This window comes from Melospiza melodia, chromosome 12 (assembly GCF_035770615.1).
Source record: "Melospiza melodia melodia isolate bMelMel2 chromosome 12, bMelMel2.pri, whole genome shotgun sequence".
NCBI classification, from domain to species: domain Eukaryota; kingdom Metazoa; phylum Chordata; class Aves; order Passeriformes; family Passerellidae; genus Melospiza; species Melospiza melodia.
The window spans coordinates 22,928,654-22,950,928 of NC_086205.1; the positions used below are offsets into that span (position 1 = coordinate 22,928,654).

Here is a 22,275-nt window from a genome sequence, read left to right on the forward strand (position 1 = left end):
AAGTGTTATGAGTACAGAAGTAGGAAAAAATATTGTTAGCTTGGAAATCTTAAATTTTCCTTACTATTTTGGGGTTCCTTTCCCCCACAGAAGCCCACTGCAATGGAGATACCCCCTGTGCTGCTGCAGCCACTGCAGTTCTTAGTGCTGACAATAGGGTTTGTTTACCTGTTTGAAGTAGGAGCATTGCAGTCCATCTTTATGGATTTTACAGGGATGTTGATTCCAGTTTAATGAGCATCAGAGAGCATCTGGCAATTATACCCCTGAGGAAAGCCAACTGACAAATGTGCAGACCCGCTGCAGCAAGGCCGGCAAAATCCACTCTGTAAAAACAGCTCTCAAATGGTCTCTGGCACACACAGAAAAGTTTTCAGAGAAGGAGCTCCTGCTTTACTTTGAAAGTCATTAGTAAGACACTAAGTACATGCCAGAACAAAGCTCTGATGAGCTCTGGTTCTTTTCTAAATCAGATTTTCCCATGGTGGTGTCCAGCAGCAAGGTCAGGATCATGAGTAACTGTTCTCTTCTGGAAAGGAGTGAGAATTGGCCACCAGTTTTTCCAGGAGGAAAAGCTGGTAGAAAACACCTGGAAGGACCAAGGCAGAAGGGTGTTGGCATGTCAGCTAGCACGGCGGCATGGGAATTCCCTTGGTGACACAGAGTAATACAATCCTGGGAAAAACATCCTGTGGAAGATGCCAAAATGACCCGAGTTTTTTGTGACTGATGCAGTTACACGAGGGAAACTGAGAAGCATCTGAAACTAAACACTGACCTAGTGCACTGTGTGAGTACAGTTCAAAGACATGGTGCTCAACAAATAAAACACAAGAATAAAAGCAAACAGCCCTTTTCATCCAGCAGCAGTAAAACCAGAGGGCAGAAAACGACGCTAAATCGCTTACGCTTGTTGCACCAACAAACCGTGTCTGAGCTACAAAATCTGTGTCTCAGGGTAACCATTCCTATGCAACACGGGGCAAAACAACTCACTGCTGCCACCAAAGCCAATTTGAACCCACAAAAATGACTTAGCCTGGGAAATGGTGGCACGTGAAGGAGGAGATGGCCGTGTGAGGACCACAAAGTGAGCAGAAAGCAGAGCAGTGTATAGGCACTACTGTGTAAAAACAAGGAACCAGAGAGGGCTTGGTTAAACCACCTGAACATAGCTATGACCCCAGGTGACAAAGAGTGTTCTGTCATTGTGGTGATTGCCAAGCACAGTCAGCAGCTCCGGGTGCTCTTCCAGGGCTAAGCAGAGCCTCAAATGTAAATGTGAACTGAGGACAAAAGTGAGAAGAGCAAACGTCTGGGCAGCACATTAAGGCAGTGTGAGAAACAACTCCATGATGACCTGTTTGTGATCTCACTCTCCTCTGGGCTGCCTGAGCACTTGAAGAGCTATGCCAACAGGAGAGCTAATGAATTTGGAAAATACCAGAACAATTTTAAGTAACTTCAGGTGTTCAAATAAAGAATCCTCATTTTTAGTCAAATTTGAACAAAGTTGTGTTTTAAAGAGAAAAACCCACCCATTTCTAATGCTGACTAAATACATATTATAAAATTCCTTTTACTAATTTCAGATTTACACTGTGCAGAATAACACATTAAGACAACTTCATGGCTCTTCACATTCTTAGCCTGGGACTCCTACTCATTTGGTCCCTCTTACTTAAATTCTGTTCACACCTCTCATATGCAATGTAAGATAAAAAAACTTGTCCTAGATAGGGCAGAGATTTTTGAACACGTCTCATTGGTCTCATGTAAACTTTTGTTTCTAACCACATTAGAAACTTGTGTTGGCTAAGTAATTTTTAAATGTCACTACTGCAAACATAAGCTTTGTACTGTGCATCAAACTACTGGAAGGATTTAACAAGATGCACAGTTCCATGTGTGCAGATGTTCAAATACAAAGCTTTTAAATAAAAACTCAGTATTCACTGTAAAAATAATAAATCAAGAACTGACAATTGTTTACTGTTTCAGTTAAAGTTATGTCTTAAAAAAAAAGAGATTAATTCCTGATATCAAGCTGACCAACTGAATTAAATTTTCAAGAATTATTCTGTTAGTAGAGTTTAAATCTCTCTCCTAGTGGAGATTCAAATATTAGTTCTGTAATACCTCTGTAAATACAAAAATTCCCAACATCTCAGCTGTCTTATTCCTTCCAATAATCCTGTGCCTGAAAATGTGTCTGGGGTTTAAAAACACAAACTTACAAATAACCCAAAAGAACCCAAAACCAAACCAAAGTTAAACCAAAACCCAAAAGAACCCAAAACCAAACCAAAGTTAAACCAAAACCCTAACACACCTGAGATTCTCAGAGCTAAGGCACTTCCCTTATTCCCTCATTCCACTTATTTATGAGGAGCTCCAGGGCACAGTGTGAAATATATTCTGGCAGCAATTACAGTTTCAGGGAAACTGGTGTTCTGAAGAAACAAAATATTTTGCATTTATAGCCTCTTTGGTCTTCTTTAACCTTCGAACTGCTTAAAAACCCAAAGATAATTTTTCTTCTGCATATTCCATGGCATCAAACTAGCACATCTCCAAAGCTGAGAAAACATATGCTGTCAGCAAAGAACAAAATGATCTCTTTGATACTAATACCTGTGATAGTAGCATGATAATAACTATGTGTGACAACTTCTCCCTGCTCTCAGAATAATTATGGCTCTCCAGAACTCAACATCTGCGTTACCAGATGTTACTGTCAACCACGTAAGCAAAAGCACTGCAGAAACCTGGCCAGCCTCCAGAGCTTTGGTCTCAATACCTCAGCAGATGCAGGTGGTTTTCAGTAGTCCAATATTTGGAGCACCAAGCCATGCAAATCCACTTGTGTAAACAAGAAAATGGCATCAGCAAATAATGCATCATACCCAAACAGGCTCGGTGCAGTCTGGGACTGACATTTCTGCCAAGCCAAGGAGAACTGAGATGAGATTTAGCATGTCTGACACAAAAAATTGTAATGTTACAACAGGCTTCTGTCTGAAAATTCAGTTTCATTAAGTTCTTTTAACTTTAACATTGACTTTCACACACAGACACAGTATGTGCCAGCTGGATGACACACGAGCTATTAAAAAACAGGCATGGGCAGCAGAATCCTAAAATATCATCTCAAACCCATACATCATTCACTCTTAACACATAAGTGGCATCTTAGCACCAACCTCTTTGCCTGTACAGGATGATTTACATACAGTGCAGCTTTTATGGAAGAATTTTTCTTCTGTCTATGTACATCTAAACTGCAGCAATCTGAAATCAAATTATCTTCAGCAGGGAAGCAATCCAAACTCCAGCTGAACTTTCTAAGTGGAAATAAACATATTTAAAATGGAATTAACTGTAGCCAAAGGGTAACAATCTTTCATAAACATGACTGAAGCCCTTGGATGCTGAACTTTTTTTATTTCACACTTAACTATTACACCAACTGGTTCATATCAAGTAAGAAGAACAAGTCTCTTTATACTAATGACTCCTTCATCATTTTGTTTTCACAACCAGGGAGAGATGAGCCTGCCCTATCCGATGTGGCCAGACTTTCTTTTGTTTCTTATCTCAGCCTAGGACTGAGATAAGAAACAAAAGAGGCACAAGGAGGGCAGCTCTGCTGCTGCAGCATCCCTCCAGCCCAGCACTGCTGAAGATCCAGCTCCTCTTTTCCTCCTCAATAACCCACTGTGGATCCCAAGGGCTGCAAAAACATTTTGGGAACCCAACACACCGACGGGCACACAGAGGGTGTTGTTACAAATACAGATGGGCTTTTCCCAACAGTTGCCCCAGAACGTTTTGCACAAGCAGCAAGTGAGGTCTGACGTGCTTGTGCAGTTTATTTATAAATTAGGGAGGCGTGAGTGGAGGCTAAAATGAGAGGTAAACTACCAACAAGAACAGAATCTGTCTGCTAGATCTCAGCAGAGCTGTGCAGGCTGAGAGGTAAAGCAAAGCAGGTTTCACAGCCAAAGACTGCATCCAGTATTTGGTACCTGGACGTGAATCTCTAAAGGGTAGTGAATGCAGATCAACCTAAGTGCTCAGACACGGAATTAAGTCAGAAATCATTAGGGCCTTTATGACAGCTCTACAGCGCTAAAAGTCAAGGTTTCCACTATAAAACTTCTTCTTCATGCATGTAAAAATTAGCTGTCAGAATTATTTCTGGGTTCAAATATGTCTCATAAGCTCTTCACCTTCAAGCAAATTAAATTGAAGTGCCCAATCATTTTTAAATGGCATTCGCAGTAAGTTCTAGGAGGTTGCAGTCTGATCCAATTCTGAATATTCACCCTTTTAACTTGAACTTCAACAATTAAGGTTTCCTTAGCAGCGGAGGCTTCACCCTCTCTCCAACTCAGTGCTCACAATTTTCTCATTTTCTACAATTATGGCAAAGGCTGCATTCAAAATAAGGGCGCATAAGCAACACAGGCAGGCATTAATTTTTAGGAAAACAAAGGCAGTGTTACTACTGGTTATTGACATTTTAGTGGCTTGAAACAAGGCTCCAGTACACCAGCCACTGTACAGAGAGCAAATAAAAGCACTCATTATCCCAGAGAGCTCCAAGCCTAGACACCTGATAAACCAGATTTTTAAAATCCATACATTCATGGTCTTTAGTTATTCTGGTCCCTCTATACCACAGAGGCACTAATTTGAAAAAAGATTTCACAAAACTAGGGCCTATAAATGCTATAAATAAGCTAACTCAATCATGCTGGGGCTTGTCTCTGAGAAACTATGGACAATCAGGATTATTTTATTTATATATGAGTTTAAACAAATAAATCAAAGTGTGTTATTCCGTATTCCTCAAGTGTGCAAAGACATGTTAGATATCTCACCTAACAAAATTAAAATATTAAAATATTCCCATGTTAACAATAAATAATGGAGATTTAAATAAAGGAGCCAAGTTATACAAATCGCAAATTCAGAAGAATTCTGGGAAAGTCAGGAAAAGCAGTGCATACTAGGCATCCTGAATAAAGACTAATGAAAAAATTTTAAATATGATCTGAAAGAGGACTTAATTAGTTAAATAATTAGTTATACAACCAGACCATTACAAAGGGGCTCGCTTTCAGAGGCAAAACCAGGAAGAGCAGTTCAGGAGCATTTAAAAAGGACACATTTGCCTTAGCTCATCATGTGGCTTTATCCTCCTCTAAGAAACAAGAGAGCTCCACTTCCATCACTGTCAACATTCTGCTTAAAAATGATACTTATAACTCCTTTTAATTTCAAATTATTTTTATTAGTTTTTGGGGTTTTTTTGTTGGGTTGTTTTTTGTTTTTTTTTTTTTTTTTGAGTTCTTTCTGACTGGAACCATAGTAATTTACTGAATTTTTAAATTACTGAAGTACTGCATCTATATTTAGTCAACTAGTCCCTTCTGGTGAGATCTGCTAATATAAGATGAGAAAAATTTCACATGATATTCATGGAAAATTAATTTAATGTATTTGATTATTTCTTTAAAGAAGGGTCTAAACAGCATTAGCTCAGGCTTTTTGATTCCCAGTGCATAATAATATTAGTGTAATAATTCATGTCTGTCTTTTGTTTAGATTTTTTGTTCTTTTTTTTAAGGAAAAATAAAATACAGATAATTAATTTGATTAAATCAAAACATTATTTTAAAACGCACACACTGAAAGGCAAATTGAATATCATCAAAGAGCTTTTCTTGTCTTCATTCCATCTTCACTTTCCCTAAATAATTATACTTTCTCTGAAAATTCAGACTTTCAGCTAAAGAGATAACTACTCTGTGATGCTGTACTTTAACATCTGCGTGTATTCAAGGCTGGTGAGAGACAATATTTCCAGTGGGTATGAAATTCTTCTGGTAAACAGCGAAAAGCAACACAAAACTTTGTTACATTGCCTTCAAGATCAAACCAGGACTCCTCCATTCCATAAAACCAGAGATCATTGCAAGTACTCACTGTAATTTTCCACATCCAGCAGAATGTGCTCCCTCACAGAGCTAGTGTTCAAGTAAAGCTGTAACTAAAAAACATTTGATTTTACTGTATCCTCACATATTCCCAGGGTGGCTCAAACACTGTCTCGAACCCGTGCTAACAGAGATCCATCAGCTCTAATAACAACAAACCAACCTTCAGCACACACAAATCCTTCCAAGGTTTCAAACGCTGGTGTGGGCAAAATAAAATAAGAGATTTTTTCTGACAAGCTTCAATAATGTTTACAGCTGAGGAGAAGTAAATACATTGTTTGTAACGCAATAAAAAAGCATAAAGACATCTCCTAGCTGTCTGGCAAGGAACACTAATTCTCGATTACTATCAACTCATCTATCTAAAGGATTACAAACAGAATACAATATACTTTTGATGCTTCTGGAATAGCTGCCCCAGCAATTCTTGCTAAGGTCATATTTTTTCTTTTAAGTTATCTTTTCAGTAGTTTTATGAAGTACTGTTTACTTCCTGTATCACAATCTGGCATAAAAACCTGAAACTATTTGTTTATGGCTACAGGAAACCTTATTGCAATTACTGCCATCCCTCTATGTATGAAATTGCTTTCCTCTCATCCTGGAAAAAAAATCTCTTTTTACTTTGGGGTAATAGATCTTCAGTTACTGATGGAATATCACCATTCTTGTCCCAAAGTCACTCTTCATGAGTGGCACAACAGCACATAACAAATACTTAACACTCATCTTTAGATAAATCTGTTTTCTACCTCTGCTGAACTGAGTCACATAATATAATGCAGCCAGCAACCAGTGTCTAACACACAATAAATAAAAAGTGTTAAAATGTCTTTATGTACCAGGAGATCCAGTCTATAACTAATGCTGAAGTTAATTCTTTGGGGGCAGACTGAGTTATTCGATAACCAGAATTCTGTGCAAACATTTTGAATTCTTTGAAGGATAATAGAAAGTTGGAGCAAGTTTGTAAGGCAACCATTAGAGAATATCCTTCTATGCTAACCATCTCTGGATGTGTTTAAAAAAAGGCTGGATGTGGCACTGGGTGCCATGGTCTAACTGAGGTGCTAGGGCCGGGTTGGACACAATAATCTGGAAGGTCTCTTCAACCTGGTGATTCTGTGTGTGCTAACAAGTGCTGCAGGAATGCCAGCTGCTCTTGTCTACAAGGATGCAAATGGGACCAGATCTCAAAGAGATTCACCTGTTCTGGAGAAACCAAACATGGGAGCAAAGGAGGATCCCATGAAGTCCCCCAGGAGTCAGAAGATGCTGGTGCCATCACACCCTTTGCTGTGCCCAGCTCAGCTGAGATACCCTGGGAGAACCCTGGGGTTTCCCTGAGGCAGTGCAGGAAAGGCAGCCAATGAGCAAAGCATTTAGATTTGGTACATTCAATTCCAGAGTTCTGCTGGAAAAATCCCAACACTCCCCCACAGCCAGTTTTGCTTTTGCAAGAGGAACCTTCCAGCAAGGGGACCCAGAGCTCTGGAGCACCTTGGGGACCTCAAGCCTCCCTAGCAAGGCAGGGCCAGCACTGTGCAGGAATGCCACCGAAGGGTTTCTCACTCAGACCTAATCTGATACAGGATAATTTGATCTTTAATGTCAGTCTTAATTACGTTAACTGAGGGGAAGGGATCCAATCCCACCGCCAACATTTAATCCTGCTATGACTCATCCTGATCTGATTAACTGTTTCCCACACAGAGAAACCTTTTTAATGTCAAGACACAGTGAGTCAGGAGGAAATGAGAGAGACAGAAGAGAGACCCAGCCCTCCATGAGCCTCATTCCTCCTCAGGAATCTGTGATCTGTACACGGCTGCTGAGGCAGCAGTGCTGGCAAAAACTGGAAAAAGGGAGTTAGATTAATCCAGGCAGGATGCAACACAAGCATGTAAAACCAATTTCCAAATCCACAAGACTAAAGGAGGATTTAATTCATTTAGCTTTGTATTTCTAGAATAATACCAAATGATTTTTGTTTCAACCGAGTCTGCTTCTTAAAAAAAAAAAAAAAAAAAAAAAAAAAACAAAAAAATAAAATAAAAAGAAAGTTTTTCTAGCAAAGAGCTGCAAATCCCAGCTAATGCCCAGCCTGTTCACTGTGCCATGAACAGCTCCCTGTGCCTTTCAGGAGCTCTGTGACAGCACCCAGCTCCTGCAGCCACCAGAGCCCAAATGCTCTGGTTTAGCTCAGTCTGTTAATCAGGACGACTGTTAATATCAAGCCCTCTCAAGCATCCTAGCAAAACCAGCTCAAGAACAAAGGGGAAAAAAGCATTAATTCAAAAAGTTTATTCATCTTGGTATGCTTCAATACAAGCTCTGAAAAGACTGATGAAACACAGAGATCAGAAAAAAAAAAAAAAAAAACAAAACAGAAACCACTAAGTCATCTCACCTTTTCTACACCACAGACAAATTTTGCCTTGTGTTGAACCCTATGACAGGTTGGCTAAAGAATATCCACTAACAGAACAAAGCCATAAAGGAATGGGTTCCATTCATCAGCTTTTCTGTGCTGTGTACTTCTACTTGTAATTTAATGCTGGATTCTCCCCCAGGTATCTTTTTTTATGTGGAAATAGTGCTGCACTGCAATCAACTAACTTCATCTCACATTCTATATAACACTTGTGTTGATATGAATGAGATAAGCCCCCCAAGCTGTATTTATATGTAAGGACTGTGTCCTTAATAACTCTCTGGGCATTTATAACACAGCCATCATGGTACTTTGAGTTTTGAGCCCTTCAAAGGAGCCATGAACACAAGGAGTACTTGTGGCCCTGGGATTAGAAGGCAATCAGGCTTCAGCCACAACCACAGGGAGAAATGGTGCCAGGCACTGGAATATATGACAGCTTTGAGAAGTGCTGTGCAAGAGACTGAACTTCAGCTATTATGCAAAATTACACCTATGTATTCACACAGGCACAAAATCCCATATAGAAGTGGACAGCTATACAAACAGATATGTTTCTGTCTGCAGGAAACAGACTTTACAAAAGTTAATAATTAAAAAAAAAAAAACCCTCTACACATTTTCCACAAGAACAAAATGAATACCTGTATTAACACCATGCTTTATCTATCTTCTTATCACATACACTGAATAATTTAGAAACAATATTCTCTGCTAGGATCCTGAAGAACCCATGCAGATTTATCTTTTTTTTTGGCCACAGGGTTTAATTTTCTTAAATAGTCTCCAGAAATATTAGTAAAGAAAAACAGGTGTTATAATACAGAAGAAAACCATTTTTATATATTTTAGGTCACTAATTGCACTGCTAGCAACACAGCAGCAGGTTCCATTTGCCTTGCATTAACCATGTTATGAATAATTCAGCTCCTTGCTTCGTTCCCTAAATAGTTGACAGGGAACAGAAACTTTGTTCATGACCTGTATGGCCTTTTTTGAAGCCTGCCTATTTATTTAACAATGCACATCACAAGGTCCATCAGCCAGGCTGGCATTTATTGAAAATGAAAGCATTCAATAACAATTACTAACAAATGACCATAAAACAAGTGACTTCCCAGAGCTACCACCTTTCACTCACAAAGAGCACTCAGCCAACTATTTCAATAATTAAATGGTCTCAATCTGCACTGCACCAGCCCTGGCTCACGGAGCCTTGGACAGCAAACAGAGTCCAGAAGCACTGGGAACACCTTCCAGCCTGGCCACAAGTGTAACTGTGAATATCTGAGCTCTCTGCTGGAACAGAGAGAGCAATGTCCATCGAAGGCACACTGACATTTTCATGGGCTCCTTACACACTCTCAACTATCGATCCTTCTTCTCACTGTCCCACCTCTCCCAGTTTTGATCAAGCCCTGGCCTTCTCCAGTCTGGGGGCTTCAGTTACTCACCTGAAGCAGCAGCAAGATGTGATATTGTCTGGAGCATCACACCAGTTCTGACTGCTGAGGCAAGGTAATGTGCTCCAAAATTCTGGCCATTTAATCAGTTCTGTACTACAGGAGAGGACTGGCATCTGCAGCCATGTCCCAACTTCCACAGGAAATTCCAAATCACTTTCTTTCTCTAGACCCAACTCTCAGTAAAATACTACAATTATTGCAAACTTATGTCTGCAGAGATTTCACAAATTTCCTGGAGAGAAATCAATCTGTGATGGGGTCCTGACCCTTTCAGCAACAGTGACCTTTCTCTTGAAGCCTCACACAACCCAATTAATTTGCCAGATGGCTAATTAAGATTGAGCACCCATTAAAAAAAGTAAAACAAGTAAGATCTTAAAGTGTTATTTTCAATGCTCATTTTTGTTTCTGTTGTCTTCTCTACTCTGTTAAATAACAAATTTTCACAAATGAGAAATAAAGACATTAAGCTGGTCAAGGACCAGGCATTGCTTTGTGAGGAACTGTCAGCCCACACCCCCCCATATTCCCCAAACAGGAACAAAAATCATGAGGTCTCCAAGAAAAAAGATTTCCAAACAATTTTGCTTCTGAGCTATTCGAACATTCTGTTTTGATAGTGACATTTCAAGTCACTTTTCAACTTTCATATTTCCCTAGAAAGGAAAAAAAGAGTGGAAAGAGAAAATTCCATCTTACTGGAAAATTACAGCCTTTTCAGCCTTGAAGAAACACTCATAAACTAAGAAGAGTATGAGTTGGTATTTTAACTTGTACAGGAACACACGTAAATTTGTGGCAACTGGATGTGTTTAAAGGCTACATCAGCTTACCTGAAAGATGAGAAAGGAAACACCAGCCTTTATGAAGGATGAGACTTGAAAATGTATATTTAAAGATCACCCATAACTGAGACTGAGAGAAATTAGCAGGAGGCATTATTTAACTTCTTGTCCATGAACAGTACTGTAGAAATTAAAAGAAGCCAACTTCTTTAAATTTGAAAAGTCTTACATACACTCCACAAGTTCCAATATTGCCAGGGAAAGCCTCAACTTTGCAATGCAATCCATATTTGTTTCATTCCAGAAGCTCATCAGCTTTCAAAGAGAATTGAACTGAGAATAGAAGCCCCTTAACAGAAGACTACTGCAGAATACCACCATTAAAATTGATTATTATTCAGACTATATCAATTTCATTATCCCTGATCGATCCTGAGCAATGTTCCCCAGCAACCTTCAGTTACAAATTCTGCATGAACAGTAACTTAATGCAGTACAGCAAATTGCAGTTAGTTAAATTCAGCAACAGTCTGGCTTATCAGGCTTCCAGCAAATTGCTGTCATAGGTGCTGATGGCAGGGAACTGCTTGTCAAAGCACCTCCAAGAAAGGGCTGAGAAAACTCCTTCCCCTCGGGGCTTTGTTAATTTGATTTATGTGTAGAGGCAGGAAACTAATTGCCTATTGTTGCAGTGCCTACCATGGAACTGCAGATCCCACTGAAAGGCTGGAGCTCAGGAGTACCCATGGAGTTGAGTCTCGCACCCTGCTGACGAGAGATGCATCCTAAACAGCAACCTGCCAGGGCTTGGTGCCTCAGCAATTGCAGGGATTCTCTGAGTGCCCTCTGCCACCATCTCCTCTGAGGAAAAATCCACCCCCTGAGCACACAGTGATGCTGGGGAGTTCAGAGCAGAGACAGGAGAAACTCCTGCGTTGTTCAGGCAGTCCATGTGTCACCAATTAAATTGTTTTGGGGGGTTCTGCAAGGTTTGTTCCTCACTGTTGTTATAAACACATCCGTGGGGCCACCAGCCAAAATTGCTGATCCTCCTTGAATTGAATTTCAAGGACTGGACAGTGAAGGACAACTTTGTCCAATTTCTTCACCCTGTGGTATTTACCAAATGGAAGCACCTGGCCTACAGTGAAAACTGGTTGTCATCTCAGCAGGCTGTGTGGCTTTTATTCCTTCAGGTTCTTTCTGTTAGGAAAAATGCGGATGGTTCAATCTATAAAAATTATAGATGGAAACGTAAATAACTTTTTAGCTTCTAAATGCTGCCTTTTAGCCAGCATTAGTGTCAGAGCTGCTCAGAAATCTCCAGTCAAGTATTTCTGTCTTTCAGGTGAAGTACAGAGCCTATCACTCACCAGAAGTTTCTTAAAATGGATGGATTTTTAAAATCCATAGATGTTTCACCATTCATTCCAGATTGTCCCTGAAACAGAAATGCTCCCTTGAAAATCTGAGCTTTTCAAACAGCACCAGACACCTACAGACAAAGGGGAGAGCAAGATGTCCTGGGGCAGCCCAGCTGACAGAAGGATCCAAGGCACCATCAGGCCCTCCTCCATCCCCCTGTTACCTCAAACAGGCAGGAACGTGGAATGCCAGACCTTTAAAAAGCAAATTGCTCCCTGAGCCACGTTGGCACAGCTCATTTCATCATCTATTAGGGAAAGCAGCACTTGTCACCACTCAGAATTGCTGTTCTAATTGGGACTAAATTGCCCCACACTTTAAGCAGTGATGGTAAAGCAGCACATAGCTAATGGCCATGGAAATTGGTTCTATCTCTAAACCCTAACCACACTCCTCTTGTGAGGACTCTGAGGCAATTCCAGCAAGGTAATCTTTAAAATTAGTAAGATTGTGCAATTCAAAAATAAGTGATCAGAGCAGAATTCATTTATACTTTACAGCCTATCAAAAACCAGTGTCACTTTCTCATGGAACACACGAGGCACTGCACAGCAGGAGGACTAAAGCCATTCATCTAGGCTGTGACAGACAGTAAATTTATCAAGGGACTTTACTTATTATGCTGATGTGGCATAATATAGTTTATTGATTCTAATTCATTAACATATCACACTTAATGCTTAGGAAATCAAACATGCATTGCTTAAGAAAGTTATTTTAAAGCAACACTATGTACTTAATTTATAAAGGATACAGTTACAATACAAAAAAATCAGATTTTACTGTATGTTATTTCCCAAATCAAACATCTAAAAATCGATATATTTTGATGGATACTGTTAAAAAAATAATCAACAGAAATGAAAAATTTTTCTCAGTGAAACACACGGTGGACTTGAAACACATCCTTTCAATGTTAGTAAACCATAACCTAAGACATTTCTTCAAAAAGGAAAAGGAATATTATAAGCTTATGCTGCAGCTGACCCTAACAGGCTCAAACTTACACATCCTTCTCATGCATTATATCTATATATTGTATCCTTTTTTCATCTAAAGAAAAAGAAATAAAATTTTAAAAATAATGAAACCAAGGAAAACCATAAAACAGACAAGCCTTTCTATTAACACCTCTGAAGTACAAATATAACCTATTTTTTGGTTTAAAAAGAAATCATACTTGACATAAGTGGGTATCTGAAGCCTAAATTTATCAAGTCTCTGTTCCACAGATAGCACTTGGGTCACACAGGGCATCTTTCTTCCACAAAAGCCACCTCCCCATGTTCCCAGAGCCATTCTTCAATGGGGAGGTGGCAGGGGAAAAAGTGGGAACTTTCCCTTGTTTGATATTACTCTTATCCCCTTTCAAAAAGGACTTTGTACTTATAAATACTCATTCAAAATTATCATGTGAATGAAGAGAGTCCCAAGTGATTCCACAGTGGGAATTACACGGATCTAGGGAGCTCACTCAGCTCCTGGTTACCTGGGAATACACCAACATCCATTCCCAAAGACGAAGCAGGCCTGGCTTCAGACCGGGCCTAACTAGATTAAATACTTGCATTTTTGATAGCAACACAAGAACTACCTGAAACTGATATCCAGAAGGAAACAGGATGAGTTCCCGTTGCTTTTTTTCCATGTTCTTTTCAGCTGTTGGTGTGACAAAAACCAAAATTTGTGTACAGGGGACAAAACTTGTCATGAGTGAAGTGAGCTAGGCTAGGCCACTGCTCCCAGCAGCCATAGAGAGGTTGTAGCTGTTAATTAGCAGTAGCTGTTAATAGGAGTGGGCACTAAATGTGAATCTACCCAGGGGAGCAGTGACCAGAGCACCCCTTTCCTCACCCCCTTCCCAAGGAGGTTCTGCTCCTGCAGGAATTCCTCATTCCTGGAATATGGCAATTCACCAAGCACCAGCCTGTAAATTTCATTCAGTCCAAGTCTCCAAAACTCCAATTTTTCTAGAGGTTCCAGGCTCTCTCTGCTCCTCGGGTATGTATTTCACAGGCTTTACCTGGGAAAAAGATTTGAAGCCCCAAGGTTTTAACATTACTGATTACAACTGATCAGGGAACGAGAAACACTTGGATATGGAAGCCTCTCACTTCACTTTGAAAAAAAAAGAGGAAAAAAACCAAATAAAAGTCTTTTTCTCACTGCACTGGCACTTTTATTCCTTGGCCATGATACACAGGACAGCAGCTGCTGCCTGCTCTTCCCAAAGCCCTTTGAAGAATTAAGATGAAGTTATGGATGGCAGCAGGCACCAGTGACAAATCAATTCTTGCCAGAGACGGATTTGGGAGATCCTGCAGGTGATATCACCAGCTGGAATAAGGAACAGATATGCCTCTAAAGGACAGTTAGTTACAACTGGATGTATTATGAAGGGATTTAAACCTCCCTGTTGCTCCAGGGGGGAAAACATGATAGTGAAGGGAGCATTTGAGTGAGAACACACAGGATGAAAAGCAGAGTTGAAATGTGGGAGCTTCTCTGTAGACTGGCTGGAGAGCAAAGCAAAGATTCTTCCCTCTGTGCCCCCATCCCAGTTTTAATCATGGGAAGATTATCTAAAAAACCCGTGGATGTGATATCAACCAAGATGTACAATTTCGGAAAGAAATTATTGAGTAAAGCTCAATAAGGCTACAAGAATTTTAAAAACAGGAGAACAATAAGCTAATCTGATAAATAATGCACAGCCAGAGTTATCACTTGCATCAACATGACTGCCTGGTTCTTTTATTTTTACTATTCAACATCAATCTTTGTTTATCCATCCAATTTACAGAAGGCAGACCCAAAATTAAAACCTCCTAAAAATTATGATAGCCCCACATTTTCCAAATAAAATAAGATTGTTTCATTTTGATTCGGTTTTGGAGCAATAAAATTGAAATACTTTATATACATCATACAGAGTGAGAAAGAAAAAAAAAACAGAAGAATTTTCAAAAGCACTTAAGTGATAGCAGAAATCTGAGTGTCATTTTAAAAAAGTCGATTCTGTGTTTCAACTTCCTCCTCTTTGGGATGTAGGATTTATGTCCTTTTCATACCCACCCTGAAGGCCTTCTGGAGACAAGTTACACCTACCTTGAACTTAACTTTTGTCATATGTCTTCCAGAAGAGCACTGTGAAAAGTTACACTCATGGCACAAACAGATATAATTACTGGACTCCCATCAGCCCAGTGATGTCTGCAGGATCAAGAGTGATTTTACCAGATCTGAATTTGCCTGTACTGCGGAGCAGATTGTTTATTTTCAAAAATATATATTTAAACAAATGTAGTATTTAAACTCTTGAATTGTTTGATTTACTGACTGAATCCTGTTAAGAATATTGGTCCCTTTTTTCTTTTTTGTCTCAGTTTAAAATATGGCATGCTAGGTGAGGAAAAGCTCTTCATTTTTCTTGTGGCAATTACTTTTCCTCTTCAGGCACCTCTGACAACTCCTCTTGAAACCTCTGAAACATCAGGAATGAACTGATTTTTGCCTTTTATTGTGAACAATGCAAGCACCCCCTCACAGGGGCAGAGGTGTCCAAAAAGGCTCGCAGAGATAATGTTGATTTAGGTTGTACCATTGATTAAGCGACTTGGCCAAAACCAGTAATTACAACTATGCTGAATTGCACAGAAATCCTGTAGCATTCCCATTTCAAAGGAAACAAGGTGCGAAGTTGAAGGAATAAAAGCCAACACACTGAGTTTTCTTACCTAATGATTTCTAGTATGTCTGCTGGGGGAAAAAAACATAAACAACCTTATCATGGAGCTGGGATGATGCAGACAGCCAGGATGGGACTGACTAAAGAGGAGCCCACCAGGAGGAGCCTCCAGTGGAGAATCTTAATATCCCAATTCAGCAACCCATGAACACAAACTGCAGATATCCTACACCATCACAGAATTGTTCAGGTTGAAAAACACCTGTAAGATGGAGTCTAACCATTAAGCCAGCAGCTGAGTGGCAAGGTGATTAAATTATGTTCCTAAATGCCACATCTACATGTCCTTTAAATCCCTCCAAGGATGAAGACTCAACCACTCCCACTCCCAGCAGAGATTGGTATACAGGCTTCATTCAACTCACACAGAACCCAGTCCTAATCTAAACAAAACCAATGCAAATTCCCTGGAGCATTTTTGCCACCTCTTTACAGGTGCAAAGGATTAATTCCTCAAAGCTTCATCTGACCACAAACAGATTTCACCCCAACAGAAAGCTCCCACCCTAGACCTTCAAGCACATTAAGCTGATGTCTGCTCCAGCACTATGATTGGCACCTCTGTGTCTCTTTAAACAGTTTGGTTTTTTCCCCTCCTAATTCCTTCACAGGACTGTTAGCAAACTCCCATAACATCTGAGCCTGATCTAAGGAGTAAACAACGAAAATTAAATTAATGTCATGCTCAGTAACATTTAGAAATTGCAAGCTAAGCAGCTGCCACTTATTCCTCATAACTCAAAGTATTTTATTGAAGGAAGTTTTCAAATAACATATATTGATTTTATCAGGTTTGGGCTTTTTTTTTTTCTTTTACCCAAGCAACATATGTTATTTGTTCTCCATTTTCCCCCTAAATTCTTTGCATTTTATTCCAATTTCCCCCCCTCATTTTTCCCCAGTATTTTCCCTGTTTCTTACCAAATTTACCCCATTTTTTCCCAGTTTTCCCCACATTCTACCCTCCCAAAAATATCTTTTTTCTCAAAAAAATCCCATTTTTCCCTCAAAAAATCCCATTTTTTCCCCAATTTTCCCTCATTTTCCCCCTCAATTTTATTCCTAATTTTTCCCCTCAATTTTATTCCTAATTTTTCTTCATTTTATTCCAATTTTTTCCCAATTTTAATTCCAATTTTTTTTTTCCAATTTTTATTCCCATTTTCCTCCCAATTTTATTCCTATTCTCCTCTTATTTTATTCTTAGTTTTCCCAAATAAGGAAATGTGGGCATGGATAAATCCCAAATAAAGAAATGTGGGCATGGCTAAATCCCAGATAAGGAAATGTGGGCGGGGCTACACCCAAATAAGGGAACTGTGGGTGGGGCAAAGTCCACATAAGGGAATTTTCCCCCCCTTTTTCTCCCATTTTATTCCCATTTCCCCCCAATTCTCCCCACTTTTTTTTCTATTTTTTTTCCTATTTTTTTCCCAATTTTCCCCCAATTTTTATTCCCATTGTCCTCCCAATTTTATTCCCATTGTCCTCTTCTTTTATTCTTATTTTTCCCAAATAAGGAAAGGTGGGTGAGGCTAAATCTCAAATAAGGGAATGTGGGCAGGGCCAAGCCCAAAGAAGGAAATGTGGGCAGAGCTAAGTCCAAATAAGGAAATGTGGGTGGGCTAAGCCCAAATAAGGAAATGTGGGCATGGCTAAATCCCAAATAAGCAAATGTGGGCATGGATAAACACCAAATAAGGATATGCAGACATGGCTAAATCCCAAAAAAGGAAATGTTGGCATGGCTTAATCCCAAATAAAGAAATGTGGGCATGGATAAATCCCAAATAAAGAAATGTGTGCATGGCTAAATCCCAAATAACAAAATGTGGGCAGGGCTACACCCAAATAAGGGACTTGTGCGTGGGGCAAAGTCCACATAAGGGAATTTTTCCCCCTTGTTCTCCTATTTTATTCCCATTTACCCCCAACTCTCCACATTTTTTTTGCTATTTTTTTCCTATTTTCCCCCCATTTTTATTCCCATTGTCCGCCCAATTTTATTCCCATTTTCCTCTTCTTTTATTCTTATTTTTCCCAAATAAGGAAAGGTGGGTGAGGCTAAATCCCAAATAAGGAAATGTGGGTATGGCTAAATCCTAAATAAGGAAATATGGGCAGAGCTAAGTCCAAATAAGGAAATGTGGGCATGGATAAATCCCATATAAGGAAATGTGGGCATGGATAAATCCCAAATAAGGAAGTGTGGGCAGAGCTAAGTCCAAATAAGGAAATGTGGGCATGGCTAGATCTCAAATAAGGAAATGTGGGCATGGCTAAAACCTTAATAAGGAAATGTGGGTGGGCTAAGCCCAAATAAGGAAATGTGGGCATGGCTAAGCCCAAATAAGGAAATGTGGGCATGGATAAATCCCAAAAAAAGAAAGTGTGGGTGTGGCTAAATACCAAATAAGGAAGTGTGGGCAGAGCTAAGTCCAAAAAAGGAATTGTGGGCATAGCTAGATCCCAAATAAGGAAATGTGGGCATGGCTAAACCCTTAATAAGGAAATGTGGGTGGGCTAAGCCCAAATAAGGAAATGTGGGCATGGCTAAGCCCAAACAAGGAAATGTGGGTGGGCTAAGCTCAAATAAGGAAGTGTGGGCATGGCTAAAGCCCAAAATAGAAGTGTGGGTGTGGCTAAATACCAAATAAGGAAATGTGGGCAGAGCTAAGTCCAAATAAGGAAATGTGGGCACGGCTAAATCCTAAAAAAGGAAATGTGGGAAGAGCTAAATCCCAAATAAGGAAATCTGGGCATGGATAAATCCCAAATAAAGAAATGTGGGCATGGCTAAATCCCAGATAAGGAAATGTGTGCGGGGCTACACCCAAATAAGGGAATTGTGGGTGGGGCAAAGTCCACATAAGGGAATTTTTCCCCCTTTTTCTCCCATTTTATTCCCATTTTCCCCCAGTTCTCCCCAATTTTTTCCTATTTTTTCCCAATTTTCCCCCAATTTTTATTCCCATTGTCCTCCCAATTTTATTCCCCCACACACCCATGTTTCATTGCAGTCCCTCTGACTCCTGCTAATCAGATGTTGAGGGAAAGCAACTGAACACAACATGCGCTAAAAGCTGTCTCAGACCAAAATGCTGGGTTAGGAAAACCATGTGGGTAATGCAGCATGCTAAAAGCATTGATTATATATTTATATACAGAATTGATAGGTAGCTGAATTAATATTTGACTGCTTTTACTGAATTCATACTATTAAATAGGTAAAAAAACCCAAACAAGTATTAAGAATTATGTTACAGGATGGCAACTAGTGAAGTTTTTTAAGTTTCAAAGTATTTATATAATTCATTTTACCCAAAATCCAGATTCTCACTAGTGTCTTAACAGCAAGCTGAAATCATTTGACAAGTGATAAAGGGTTTGAAAAGGGATGGTTTTAAACAACCCTTTGAAGTAGTAGAATGGCGAGAGATTCCCATTCCCCAAACACAAAGTACTGAAGTATTATCCTGAGTCTGACAGACATGTCAGCAATTTGCTGTAATTTGTGTAATACCCAATCTTGGGGCTTAGCTTACTCCAATACTTTGGTTGTGATGAAGCCTAATAACAGAATTCAGTTCAATTTACACTCTGAAAGACAAAGAAGTTATCTTTTTACATTAAAAATCAACATTTTTCATGACCTAAACCCTTTTCCATCTAAAAATAATTAGATTTGTATGAAGTAGAATCAGTTCAGTACACAAAAACTGACGTGAAACCCTTTGTATTTCCTTTTTCTCTTGCATTTAGTAACAGTGTTGGCTCAAAACATGGTATTACCCACAGGATTTAAGACTTGGCTTAGTAAATATGATAAAATACAAATATTACTAGAACAACCATGTGGTTATTTCTGATGTATTTCTGATCTACTAGGTAACATCTCTTTGGATAACCATGACAACAAACTTTTCTAACTTCAGGTATGGGAGTTCTGCTGCTTCTGAACTGATACTGATCAAAAAATCTGCAATTCACTACCTTTAACATGAAAAAGGAACTTTGCATTCCAGAAGCCAAAAGTAAGCTCATCTCCCCTCCCCATATAGAAGTAAATTTCAAAAGTTGGCAGGAAAACCTATTTTCTTCCACACTCGCTGTTACAGAAAAGTGATTATACTATGACACAAACATGTTATACAGACTGTCAAAGAAGTGAAAGAATTCCACATTGAAAAAATAATAAAATCAAACCCAGGTATTTTAAAAAAACTTGCATTCTTAAAACAGGTAATAAAGAAAAAAAACCCAACAAAAACAAATCACCATCTTTCAGAGTGCAAAGGTCAATTTTTCCATCCGAAACCCACAGAGAATAAAGGTTTAATTTACCATATAGAGACAAAAAAAACCAAAAAAACCCAGAGTTCAATTATGTGACATAAATTAGATAGGTTTTTTTTTTTTAAAGCACCAAATATTGCAAAACATCATATCAACCTTGCTTTTCAATAGTGTTATTTGGAACTCAGCTGGATCTAGGACAGCTGCTCTATTGTATTTGTATGTATTTCCATTCAATTTGAATTATCTGTGTTTTTCAATTCCTTTACATTAAAGATAATAATATATTTAGCAATAGAACATTAATAAAGCAAAACATTATGATTAGCAGAAATTTGCATTATTAAAAAATGAATTTTGTACATGCTTATGAACATCTCCCAAGTGTCTTTATAAAATTGAACATTAAAAAAAAAGTCAGGGTTTGTAAGTAAGATTCCACATTTAAAAAATCAGGTGAAGACTTAACAGTGGCACCTGAGAGCATTTAGACAAAAAACCTGCCAAGGTACGTACCTGTAAATCCGTTGAATATTTTCAGCTTTGATTTCCTTGAGAATTTCATGGTAGATCTGAGGATTATTTGGTTCTTGAGATGTTGGGGGAGAAGGGCATTTCTTGCGTGCATAATATCCTATCACAACTCCAAAAATAAATAAAATCAAAGCAGTGCAAAATATTTTCAGTATCCGAAAAAAGCCGCAGCGGTTGCTCTTTGGTGCCTGTCTGGTGTAGTGGGAGATGTAGTCAGGGTCTTCCTGGAGCCTCTGGAATCTCCCCTTTGGGGAAGAGGAAGGCTGGATGGGCTCCAGGTCGAGGTCAGGGCTCTGGGAGTTGCCCAGGTGGTGCTGGGCTGCGCTGTCCAGTCGGAAATGGTCAAAGCCAGGCTCCTCCAGCTCTTTCTCCATGTCCCACTCCAGGTCCAACGCTGTGGCTTGGAGCTCATCGTTGTCCAGGTATGGAGAGTGCCCCTGTGCTCTCTGGTCTGCATTCACTTTGTGATAGGCCATCTTTTTATCTATTAAAACAAAATTTAAAACCAAAATGTTTGTTTCTACATGCACACCTAAACAATTTATTCATTCTTTGTAAACCTGAAAGAACCAATCAGACAATAAAGCGCAAAAACTGGGTTCTCAATATTTCACTCTCCCCACTTCCATTGTCCCGTCTTTTGTCAGATCAGCAGTCCCATGAACATCATCATGGGAAATATATTGTAACAATATGAATAAAAGGAATTTAAAAGTGCCAATGGCAAAGCACTGAAATTATCCAATTATTTTGTCAGTCCTCAAGATAATATTAAAAAATTGAGTGAAGGCTCAGAGTTTCCAAAACAATTATTTGTTACCTGAAAGTAATTTTAAAGCTTAACAACTGTGTGCAACAATTTCATTTCACACACCATACAAAATAATGCTGCTAATATAAAGTTGAAAAGCTGGAAATAATATGAATTGCCTGATCTGATTCTAAACATATGGAAATTATAAATTAAAAAAGAAACTTCAGGGTGACACTGTACTTACATATCAATAAAAGGCTTCCATTTAGATGGAGCATTCTATTATTCATAGGTATTTTAAATGCATAGTTCTGGAATGACTGATGAATTTACTTAGAAATTGTCCCAGCTGTTTTACTCCACTTATTTTTCCCATTTTAATGAATCAAAAGCCCTTCCAGGTAAGTATTTGTAACAAAATAATTCTTTTAATAGCAAGGCATAACTGTAGCACTTCTAGATATTTCTATGAAGTAGAAGCCCTCTACAGGGAACTCTGACCTCCAGCACAAACACTCAAAGTCAATTTTCAACAAATCATCTTTGACAGACTGCAACAACAGGGTGCCTTTTCCCCCACACTCTGACAATAGCCATTCCAACACATAAGCATCTGTAATTTAGGGCTTTTCAAACATGAGACTCACTTCTCAATTAGAATTAAATGAAGATAAAGATATGAAACCTCTCATAGTGATGAACACTAGACTGACACCTACAACACTACATTACCACTCCATTTTTATGTTTTAAGGCATTTTCACTCCCTAAGATTCACCTCCAAATAACATTACCACATAACAGAGGAACCCACTGTAATGGCAA

General features: G+C 39.0%; 1 protein-coding gene across 3 annotated transcripts in view; it reads right to left on the bottom strand.

The window, feature by feature from the left end:
• Window positions 1–22,275, bottom strand: part of NAALADL2 (N-acetylated alpha-linked acidic dipeptidase like 2) — a 395,312-nt gene that overhangs the window by 191,470 nt on the left and 181,567 nt on the right. For all 3 annotated transcript variants that reach the window (XM_063167294.1, XM_063167293.1, XM_063167295.1), the window contains one exon: window positions 20,679–21,180. In XM_063167294.1, the coding sequence (XP_063023364.1) occupies window positions 20,679–21,172 (494 nt within the window). In that variant the 5' untranslated portion in view covers window positions 21,173–21,180. The remainder of the gene's footprint in view (window positions 1–20,678; window positions 21,181–22,275) is intronic.